The 12,313-nt window shown below is 36.0% G+C and overlaps 1 protein-coding gene across 1 annotated transcript in view; it reads left to right on the forward strand.

The window, feature by feature from the left end:
- The window catches only part of Ascc3 (activating signal cointegrator 1 complex subunit 3), a 380,520-nt gene that overhangs the window by 266,552 nt on the left and 101,655 nt on the right, over positions 1–12,313 (forward strand). Inside the window, exon 30 of the mRNA XM_045155316.1 lies at positions 643–785. Coding sequence (XP_045011251.1) covers positions 643–785 — 143 coding nt within the window. The remainder of the gene's footprint in view (positions 1–642; positions 786–12,313) is intronic.

The raw sequence follows: 12,313 nt of genomic DNA on the forward strand, positions 1-12,313 counted from the left end.
ACCCTGCCTGACTTTGCTCTTTAGATCCCAGGGCCATTTAATTCTGCTAATTAATCACTGCTTAGGCAAGCCACAATATCTCAGAAACACAACTTGGGAAAAGGAACATAATATTTTGTGTCCACTTACAGTTTATTTGTTGGATTATTTGTTTGTTTGTGTGTGTGTGTGTGTGTGTGTGTGTGTGTGTGTGTGTGTGTGTATGCCAGGGTGTATTTCTGCAAACCAACACCAGACATTTGTATCACTGTTTGCATGGCATTGGAACTTAACCTGGGCAGGCAAGCTTTTCAAGCAAGTACTGTTATCTGCTGAGCCTTTTTCCAAGCCCTTTATGTAGTTCTTAATGGAGAATAATAGCATTTAATTTTCTTTCTCTTTCGTTGGCAGCTCAGGATAGACCTTGGGGATGACATAATTAAACTTTCCCTGCCCTATGCAGTCTTCTCCCAAACTGGCCAGCAGCCTCTCCTATACTGTCATCTGTTGCTTTAGTAGCTGAAATAATACTAATATTCATGGCCAAATCAAAACTTACCTTAATAGTTTAGTTTAGTTTTCATGTATCTATTTGGTATTTTAATAGAATTCACATTCTCAGGTTAAATGGCTTAACATTTCATTTTCCACAACTTTCCACAGCAATTAGAAGTCATTCTCCAGCCAAACCTGTTTTGATATTTGTCTCATCAAGACGTCAAACTCGACTCACTGCTTTAGAATTGATAGCCTTCCTGGCCACTGAGGAAGACCCAAAACAGTGGCTGAATATGGACGAACAGGAGGTGAGCAGCCACTCCTGTCCTGTACCCTTACTCTTTGCACATTTAATTAATCATATTCAGTTTCATTCTGTGATTAAAACATGAAGTAGCATAAAAATTTGGAAAAATAACAAAAGAAGTACAGAATACTGCTACTTCAATACAACATTGATAATATTCAGGTTTATTTTTGTCCAACATTTTTAGGCAAATATTCCTTTTATGTATCTGTGTGAATGACTTTATGTATCTATGTGCATGACTTTATGTAATTTGCATCTTTATGTACTGTGTATATGATTTTATTTAATGTGTGTACTTTTATGTACTGTCTATATGACTGTGTGCTATATGTGTGACTTTCCTGTGTATGACTTTATATACTGTCTTTATGACTTTTCCCTTTAGCATCATCACAATGAATATTTTATAATCACATAAAGTAGTAATTTTTTGAGCATTCTGTGATGTCATGGAACTTTTAAGTCAACTTTGTAAAACTAACTTTAAGAATGTATGACATTATCATTGTTACTTAGAAAAATTAATCAATAGCTAAAAACTTTATAAACTATTTTAAAAGTTTGAAACAATAATTTTATGTCTATATAGTTTTATACTATTATACAGCTACTCCGTATTGTTTTACTCATACAATTAGTCATGTATCTTTTGTTTCTGATTTGTCTTTAAAATTATTTCATCAATATTGCATTCTAGACAGTGTGTCAATACTGTGAACATTTTATAGCTCTCCATACAGTTAATTACTTTCAAAGAACAAATTGATATCTTCCTTGATGTGTGAAGTACTAGAAGTATAAGGGAGTAATGGTTTCTCTCGCTACTGTCATTTATTGACATGTTATAAATAAAATGTTGTTTTAACTTATACCTTAATACTTTTATGGTCAATATGTTTTCATATATTAGTTTTTGTTTTCTCACATGTTCACTTACTTTAGGCTTTTCTATTTCTCAGTACATTTATCTTACCAATTTTTATGAAAACATTAAAAACATTTTTACTGCACATATATAAAACTTCATATTATATCACTTTTTCTACATATCTGTGTGTTAATACACACAATACTAATCACCTACTCTATAATTACTTTTGCTAGTTAATAATATGTTCTTAGGTTTCCTTCTCTACTTCTTTATGTTTCTTCTCTGACCATAGGCTTATTTTATATTCTTTTTCCTTTCTTGTTTTTTCTAGTTATAGAAAATACTTTCTTAGAATGGTGATGGATTGCATGAGATCAGGCTGGGTGTTGTATATTGCCCTCTCTCCCCACTCTCTTTCACTTCTTTTTGTGCTTCCATAGGGCCTGAAGAGCAATGTTCCAAACCCATGGCATAGTCTTCCCTCTCCATTTCTCATGATGTATTATAGTCAGTATTCTGTTTAGTAATACTGTATATGTCACAGTATGGATAGAATACTTAGGTGATACTTCAACCTGTTCTTAGTTCCACACATGACCTGGCTTACTAACAGACCTAGACATTGGCTTAATACAAGGGGAATAAATAACTACTTAAAATAGAGTGAAGACAATCATCTTATGTATAAAACTTCAGACTTATATTCTTAATTGTAATTGTATTATGTACTAAATATTTAAGATATCTTAAGGTTGGAAAAATATTGCCAATTTTTTTTTTGTTCTGTTTTACCTAATCAGTATGTCTAACTAATGATCCTACTGTGTCTAAAACAGTATCACAACTTAGGAGGTAAATGCTGGAAAGAAGATGAGTGGACTACTGATGGCTTCATTTGTGTGCAACATCTATTTAGACTTAATTTTACTTCCCTTTTATTTTAACTCCTAACAGTGTTCCAAGTTGAAACCTTTCTTTGAAGTTAAAGTACAAAGTATAAACCTACCACGCACATTTTAGGACATTAGCTCAAAGTGCATAAGCAGTGCACTTAACACATATGTAACTCACATTAACTTCAAATGAGAATCTCATGTTTTCTTTCCTGCTGCAGTACCCTTCTCAGATATGATATCTGAGGATCTCTGCATAGCTCATCCATTGTGTAGAATTACTTATATGTATTATTTTTTTAACATCTTATTTACTTATTTATTTGAGAGAGAGAAGGAGGGAGATAGAAAGACATAGCGAATGGGCACAACAGGGTCTCCAGCCACTGCAAATGAATTCCAAATGTATGTGCTACCTCGTGTATCTGGCTTACGTGGGTACAAGGGAATCGAACCTGGGTGTTTAGGTTTCACAGGCAAGCACTTTAACTGCTAAGTCTTCTTTCCAGCCCTGTTTTATATTTCTAATCATAGCTACACAGAGACCATAGCAGCACTTGAACAGTTTTGCTACTAAAAATAGAACAGCAAAACATTGCATCATTTCCATATATTTTGGTCACTTGTACATCTCAAGAACAAGGAGCGTCAGGGTTTATTTTATTGCTGCTTTCAAATGTAGTCACCTTTACAATAAACTTGTCCTAGGGATTGCAGTGTATTGTTCTCTGAACTCAAAGTGATTATACCTAAGCGGGTATTTCTATCATGGAACCCATAAATGAGTAAAATAAGCATCTTAGATTTATAATCTCTGTATAGCTGACTTTCCATAATATTCAGCTAGAATGTTAGTGGCTTCTCTTATTGCTGTTCCTTGTTGTGCAATATTAGTTTTGTGATGAAAACCACATAGGCACAGTCTTGGGTGTCCTGGAGCTGGTGAGCAGTAAGTCACTGGTACAGGCACCACTTTAATCACTTCATCAGAGTAACCTGAAGTGAAGGATTATTTGAACATTTGGGGAGAGGATAGAGTGAAAGGGAAGGGCATGGGCGGATGATGCATGAAGAGGAATTCATGTGCCTATTTCTTAGCAACTTCAAAGGGAATTATTCATCTTAATCTAATGTTGTCTCAAAACATTATTAGAAGTAAAGACATGCTAAAATGTATTTCTGATATAAAATTACACTGTAGTGTTAGAGAGATGGCTTAGTGGTAAATATGCTTGTTGGCAAAGCCTAAAGGCCCAGGTTCAATGCCCTAGTACCCATGTAAGCTGATGCATAAGGTGGCTCATGGCTACAGGCCCTGTTGCTCCTGTTTTCTCTCTTTCCATCTGCCTCTCTTTCTCTCTCTTAAAGAAATAGATTAAAAGATGTATTGTTTAAAAAAATATGTTAAACCACACACTATAACACTAAGTCTCAACAGTAGTACCCTTTTATGTGTGTTATTGAGAAGCCTCCTAGGAGTATGAAGAGTTCATGTGTATACAGTGACATGTCACTTGGATTCTCCCTTTATAGCCACATCTACTATGAACCACAAGACTATTCTTGGATCTTTGTATCACTCTCTCAAACTTTATGTCAAAACAGGAAAATCTGAATGCCAGAGCTTTACTCTGTGCCATGCAACAATACATAAGTTAGAGAAAGAAATAGAGTGAGTTAGAGAGAGAGAGAATAACTTCCCCTGTTTGGTTTCTGCTAAAAAAGATGATGCTGGCTCTCTATATTCAGCATAGGTCTGCTGTGATCCTTTTGACCATGTGGTTCTTGGAAGTTAGTGTTCTAGCATTGAGGTAAAGAGACTCATTGACAGATCCTAGTATGTATGTGTACTTCATCTTCCAAAGTAGCACGCAAACCTTTCCAAGCTACTGTCTCTAGCTGCCTCACTGAGTTCATTCTAGTGATAAAGGAGCTAAAAAGACTATTGCCTCCCAAGGTATTTATTAAAGTTAGTTCTTCAGTCAGATACATTATTTTCTATTATTATTGTATATAAGGCATTCTGCAATTCTGTCCTTGAGTTTAGTCCTAGAACCATGATAGGTTGAGACCCAATCTCAAACAAAGAAGCAAATAGTCCTTTCAATGAAAGGTACTAGGAAATTGGATATTCACATGGAGAAGAATGAAGTTGCATACCTATTCCTTGCCAATCACAAATATCAATTCCAAAATGGCCTAAAGACTTAAATGTTAATACCTGACACCATGAAATTACAGAAGAAAATGTAGGAAAATTACTAAAATAAGTAAAAAAGAAAATGTAGGTAAAGTACTTCGGGGAGTTGGAATTAACAAGGATTTTTATAAATAAGACCCCATAAATACAGGAAACAGAAGCAAAAACACAGAAATTGTTTATAAAATTCAAAGTTACTTACACAGGAAAATAAATCACCAAATAGTTGAGGAAAAGCCTTGCAGAATAGAAGGAAATATTTTCAGTATAAATATCTGACAATAGGTTTATAGCCAGAATATGTAAAGAGCTCTAAAACCTCAAATAGCAAAACAGTGAATAATCCAACAGAAAATATGCAGTGTATCTAAATGGACATTTCTCTCAGAGGACACCTAGTGAATACAAGTACAAAACAAATTTCTCAGGAGCACTGATCTTCAACAAAATGCAAATCAGTAGCACAATGATGTATCGTTTCACCTCAATAATAATCCTAAATATCAAAAAGACTTTAGATAGCATATCTGGTGAGATTATATAGGAAAGAGAACCCTTTGTCACTATTAGCAAGAGTATAAATTAGCTCAGGCATTATGGAGAAGTATGAATGTTCCTATGAAAGTTAAAAGTTGAATATATGTGGCTGGAGAGGTGGCTTAGCAGTTAAGGTGTTTACTTGCAAAGCCAAAGGACCCAGGTTCTATTGCCCAGGACCCCTATAAAGCCAGATGCACAAGATGGCACATGCCTCTGCAGTTCGTTTGCAGCAGCTGGAGGCTCTGGTATGCCCATTCTCTTATATATCTGCATCTCTCTCTCTTTTTCTCTCTCTCTCTTAAATAAAAATAAAGCATATATATATTTTTATAAAGCAGGATATTTGATTCAGCAATATAGCCAATGAAAATGAATCAGAGACATCTTCATTCCCTAATGGCAGCAGTATTTATAACAGCCAGGAGGTAGAAACACTATCACATGTCTTACCAACTGATGAATAAACAAAGTGATACCTAGGAATAAAAAAAAAATACTAGGGCTGGAGAGATGGCTTAGCGGTTAAGCGCTTGCCTATGAAGCCTAAGGACCCCGGTTCGAGGCTCGGTTCCCCAGGTCCCACGTTAGCCAGATGCACAAGGGGGCGCACGCGTCTGGAGTTCGTTTGCAGAAGCTGGAAGCCCTGGCGCGCCCATTCTCTCTCTCTCCCTATATCTGTCTTTCTCTCTGTGTCTGTCGCTCTCAAACAAATAAATTAAAAAAATTTAAAAAAAAAAAAAAAAATACTATCCAGCCGTTAAAAAATTAAGAAAATCCTGTTACATGTGACTAAGATACAACTAAAAATCATTATGTTAAGTAAAAGTATTTAAGGCATAGAGCAATAAGTCCCACATAGATGTGAAAGCTAAAGTTGTTGATCTTATAGCAGTTCAGATTTCAGAGCAGTTCATTAATTAAACTGACATTTATTGATTTCTTTTTGTGTGTTTTAAAAAGTTCTTGGCTTTATTTAATTAAAATTTGAGTGAGAATAGTTGAATTAAGCAAACATATCAAACCTCAAGGATTCTCATGAAAAATAAGCACGGTAGAAGGCGTGCTTCAGGTAGTCATAGCATGTTAAGCATGCTAGAGGATGAAGGGCCTCCAATGAGGTACACTCCACCGAACTGAACCAAACACTTAATAAAGGAGGAAGGGTCCAGGGCACTAAGAGTTGAAGCCAAACAAACCACATTTACATCTCACAAGGTGTACTACTTCATAGAAAATGGACTCAAGTAGAGTTTACAGTGGAATTACTGATGGTGAGTTCAGAGTCTCCTGGGTTGGTAACAGTGGAAATGGAAAGGTATATGTGGAACTGGGAAAATATAGATAGATTTGATAGACAAAGGATGGCAAAAGTAATAAAAAATAGGCACTCCAGTTAGTAATTCAAAACATAGAGGGGGCAAAAGATTGTTAGAGCCACAAGTTAGGACATTATGCACAGAGACATTGCATCTTCCCCTTAACTGATGGCCACCCCCACAATGCATGCATAACACACATTCCCCATGTTTGTTTGTAGTGCTAGAGGCCCTGGCACACCCATTCATTCTCCCTCTCTTTCCCCTTGAAAATAAATACATAAATTTTTTTTTAAATTTTTTTTGTTTTTATTTTTATTTATTTGAAAGCGATGGACAGAGAGAGAGAGAAAGAGGCAGATAGAGAGAGAGACAGGATGGGCACGCATGCATCCCCTTGTGCATCTGGCTAACGTGGGTCCTGGAGAATCAGCCTCGAACCGGGGTCCTTAGGCTTTATAGGAAGCGCTTAATCACTAAGCCATCTCTCCAGCCCCATAAATTTTTTTTTAAATATAAAAGAGTAGTAAATGAGGAGAAAGGGAAGAAAAGGAAGCAAATACCCAACTCTTCTAGATGCTACTATATAATTTAACCTCATGCCATTTTTTGGCTCTAAGAAGTGTGATATCTCAACTTCCACCAGGAGCTCTACAGCTTCTTCCTGTATGTGAGGCAAGTGATGCTGGTCTTTGGATACTGGCCAAACAGCCCTGAAAGATAAAAGGCAGAGAGAAAGCTTTCTTCTGAGTTCACTGCTTGAAACCTCAGACTTCTACCCTTCTTTCATCTGTCACACCTTACGTGAGACTCTGTTTCTGAAGTGAGAAAGCAGGCTCCTTTTCTGTCATTGCTTACCATACTCCTGTCAGCACCTTGGGGTTTTGATGTAGGACTGGCCTCTTATTCTTCTGCATGTTAAATACACTCTGGTTATCTAAAAGAAGACTATAGCAAAAATAATTATTTATTTTTGACCTTATAAGAGGAAATGAATTAGAATTCTATAATACCTTTTGTCCTAAAGACACTAGAACAAAATGTCTGCAGTCATGCTCTGAAGTCTACAGCATCACTGAGGGAAGATGGGGGAACACTGGAAGCAGGAATGAGTTCTGACTGCAGCAAGCCAGTTAAGGTGTCCAGAGGGAGATATTTAAATAGGAGTATGGGAAATAACAGTGTTTTAAATCTTGATAATTCAGATTAATTGGCTAGAAGCCTATCTAAATTACACACAGCATTAGAAAAAAAAATTGCTGATTATAATTCTATATGCAACCTCAAAGGAGATTTGTGAAAAACTGTAGTACCAGTACAAAGGAAGGACACGTTCATGAAACATAAGATGGTAGCATTTTCACATGCTCAATCCTGAAATGTGTTTTCAGATACTTGGATTTATCATTTTAATCTAAACATCATTCAGCCAAACTGGTGTTATAAGTAACAACCCAATCTCACCTCACATGTTTCCTTGATTTTGTTGTCTTCTGTTTGTGATGCAGTGATCAAACTCAAAACCTTGCTAACCTACATCCTCATTCCATTATGGTGCACCAGGGCCTCTAGCCACTGCAAAGGAAGTGTGCCAACATGTGCATCTGGCTTTACATGGCTACTAAGAATTAAACCTAGGTCCTTTGGCTCTGCTAGCAAGCACTTTAACCATTAAGCTATCTCTCCAGCCCCCATTTTTGTTTTTATAGTAATAACTCTATCCTCACAGGATGACTGTGAGACGTAAATAGGTTAAAATACTTAAGACAGGGCTGGAGAGATGGCTTAGTGGTTAAGGCGCTTGCCAGTGAAGCCTAAGGACTCATGTTGGGTGTGCAAAGTCACACATGCTCACTAGGGGCATGTGCATCTGGAGATCAGTTGCAGAAGTTAGAGGCCCTGGCACACCAATTCTTTCTCTCTCTCTTTTGCTTTCTTGCCCTCTCATTCTCTTGGTTTGCCTATAGTAAATTTTTTAATAATTGTTAACTGTTAAGTGTTGTGTGAACATTCAAGTATCATATTTTTAGCACTTCAAAGTAGGGATGGCCAGATAGTAATATCTGTGTGAATATTTTTAAATCTCTCCTCTCAAAGTTGAAATCCTTCTGTTCATAGGTATTTCAGGTGAGGAATGTTCAACTTTCATTACTGTTGAGTGCAGCAGCCTGAGTATACCTTATAAACAGGTTTCTTTGCTAAAAAGTTATATGGTGATCCTTGGAGTTATGTTTATACCACCCCTTTGCTTATTATTTTTTTCAGATTTCATTCATGCTACTAAAGTATTTATAATTTTGTTACTTTCAAATGTTAACTCTGCAATACTCCTTTTTTAAAAATTAGTTTTGTAGTCAGTGAATACAGTCAAGTTAGTACCATCATTAGCCTCCTGTCTGTCCTCTCCCCTCCACAGGGACCCTTCTTGTTGGGGTATATGGGTTGTGTAATGTGGAGTTAGCTATCACTTTTGGGTAGGAGGAAATGTCTCTGTGTATCATGACCCAATGTGTGGCTCTAACATTCTTTCTGCCCCCTCTTCTGCAAATTTTCCTGAGCCACGTTGGGTTCATTTTAGGTCTGTTTCTGTGATGAGGTCTTGGAAGCCTCTGAGTCTCTGGATATCTGGTTTGGTAGGAGTTGACTGTTCTCTGTGTCTATTTCCTTCACCCTTGTTCTGGTACCAGGTTCAAAAAGAAAATAGCACTCATGCTTGTTTCTCTAATTATTCTTAGTTTCAGTTGGGGCCCTTTTGAATTATGATGGGGTGGTTCTCTCCTTAGGATCTGTGTGTATCTGAAAAAGAGAAACAGATTCTCTGATGGAGAGTAAAGTTAGCACAAGGTAAATGGGATAACCATTATTTTTTAGAGAGGATATAATAGGTGAAGGCCCTCTTCCAGCCCACAATTGGTGGAAGATTGATAATGTAGAGTGTGCTCATTTTGGGATATGGTTCTGACTTGTTTCCCAGTTCCAGCTATGGGTTCCATTCCACTGAGCAGATCAGTTAGCCAAATCAAGAGCAGTTAGTTTCCCATCCTGGCTGTGTGCCACTATTGCACTTGTGTGAGCATCACATCAGGTTGTTTGCTGCTAAGTAGGTTAGACTGTGAGTTGCTTGAACAGATATTGGTCTGTAATACTCCTCTTTAAGCAGTCTTGTCTTCATTTGAAAACTTGTTGATATATGGAAAGACTTTTAAGCATGTACTGAGATACTGAGATCTGAACTCTCCAATAATGGATGTAAGTATAAATGTATTCAAAAGCAAATATGAAATGTTTATGCTGGGATTCCATTCTGATGGCATAGTGAATTAAATCAGAAACATGAATTTAAAAAACTTTTAGTATCATACCCTATAATCCAGTTTTGGTATTATTATCATTATGAATTAGACCATGCTAAGAGACAAATATTTAAAATGGTATTGTTTGTTTGGGAAACATAGAAGAAGTACATATTATTGTTTAGGTCATACTTGGTTGCTTACAATTCACATGTTATTTGTACATTTGCTTCACGTGTAATTTTTTTTTTTTTTTACTTTGGCCTTCCTGGGGACCTAACCCAGGGACTTATTTGTACATGGGTAGGCACTCTATTACTAATCTCCACACCCAGCCAGTTTATGTTCATTCACATGTTAACTCCTTAATATGGTGAACTATTTGACATCTTTATATATCAGAGGGATAGAAAAAAATGGAATATTTGTACTATTAGTAAAGTTTGGAAACTTTTTTCCTGAATTATTTTCTATTAGCATATCAGTAGAATATTCTAAGGTATTTCATTGTCATTTTCCCCCTTCAGGAAGTTTATCCTACCATACTGTGTAATAAGGAATTAATACATGTAATTACAAAAAAATTAAATAAACTTTATATAATATCTCTATCAGATGCAACCTATGCATTTTTTTTTTCCTTTTAGAAAAGTCTTTGTAACACCATGATTCTTATGCTCGGTGCATCTTTTGTTGAGCATTTTCAACAATCAATAAGCATTTACCCAGTGGCATATGGTCTGATTCTGACATGCTTTGAAAAGAGTACAGGGTTCTAATAATGAGGATTCTGTGAAAATGGGAAAACCAGCACAACAGATACGCTTTGAGAAAGTATGGGATTTTCGCATCTTGAAACAATATATCACGTTCAAATGGACAGAATTGGGCTGCACAATCTGTTAGCTCATTCTTGTCCAATCTGGTCTCCTCCTTTCTTTTGGAGCCAGCATTGTCATCAACTTACTGAATTATTTTCTGACTGGAATGCACTTCAGGCCCAGAGTAATGTATCTACTTAAAGGGAATCCTATCATTCTACAAAAGCTTTTTGGGTATAATAAATTTAAAATATAAAAAATTCTATTAAGTTAACGTAAATGGTTCAACAGTTTACATATGTGCCTCCTCCCCACTGACCAAAAAGAACACATTTTTGAAGAACACAGATCTGTTTTATTTTTATATATTGAATACTTTTTTTGGTTTAACTTTCAGATGGCCTGACATATTTCAAAGGCTGTTTATTGGTAAAATATCTAACACTACCTCAAATATTTATTGAACACAAATGAATGTTGAGATTAAAACTATTTCTTTCATTATTAGTCATTTGTTTCCTGAGGTAGGGTCTCACCTGGAATTCACTATGTAGTCAGGGTGGCTTTGAACTCATGGTGATCCTCCTACCTCTGCTGAGTACTGGCATTAAAGGCATGTGCCACCTCACCCAGCTTCATTATTAGTCTTAACTCTGTAGGCAACTCCTTTTAATGGCAATTAAGCAGTACTGTCCTAAGACATCCATTTTTATGTACTAAATAAATAATCCCTTATCCACTTGAACTGTTACCAAATATCTTTGGAAAAATTGAGATGGTAGCCCAAATATTTTTTGTGGGTCTTAATTTTTGTGTATTGAATCAAGGTTAATAAGGATACTCTATTATATTCAAAAATCATGGAAACTTAGAAACTAAATGACTTCTATAAATAAGTAATGTGCTATATTAAAACTTTATTGCCTTCAACGAAGTATGAAATGTGAGAATTTTTATAATTTGGTAGGCACAATGGGACCCATACTAAGTGCTCAAGATATACATAGAGATAGGTAAGTAGGCTCGTAGATGGATGGATATTACCATGTTTAGAGCTTGCATTGTTTTTGAAGAAAATCTTGAGGGTTTTTTTTTTGCCTGACTTAAATTCTTTTGATCAAGATGAAATTTATTTTTAAATACAGTAACAAACATGTATGAGGTCATTAAAATTGTATTTTTAAAAATATTTCTTTGAGAGAGAGAGAGAGAAGAAGAGGCAGATAAGGAGAAAGAGAATGGGCACGCCGCAGCCTGAGGCGACTGCAAATGAACTCCAGATGCATGCACACACCCCCCACCCTTGGCATCTGACTTAACATGGGTCCTGGGGAATTGAACCAGGGTTCTTAGGTTTCATAAGCAAACGCTTTAACTGCTAAGCCATTTCTCCAGCCCTAAAGTTTTATTTTTATATTTATGCAGGTTACCTTAGTAGCATTTTGTGTTTCATGTTTGTAACATCTATAAATTTTGCTTTTTAATTGCACTCATCTTCAGGAAGTATGTAATAAATGAAGCTTTTTTTTTTCCTTATGATTGTCCTCATGAGGATTTTAAGTACCAGTTAAATTATTCTTTTTAGTGCATTC

Source organism: Jaculus jaculus, chromosome 7, assembly GCF_020740685.1.
Source record: "Jaculus jaculus isolate mJacJac1 chromosome 7, mJacJac1.mat.Y.cur, whole genome shotgun sequence".
Lineage (NCBI taxonomy): Eukaryota > Metazoa > Chordata > Mammalia > Rodentia > Dipodidae > Jaculus > Jaculus jaculus.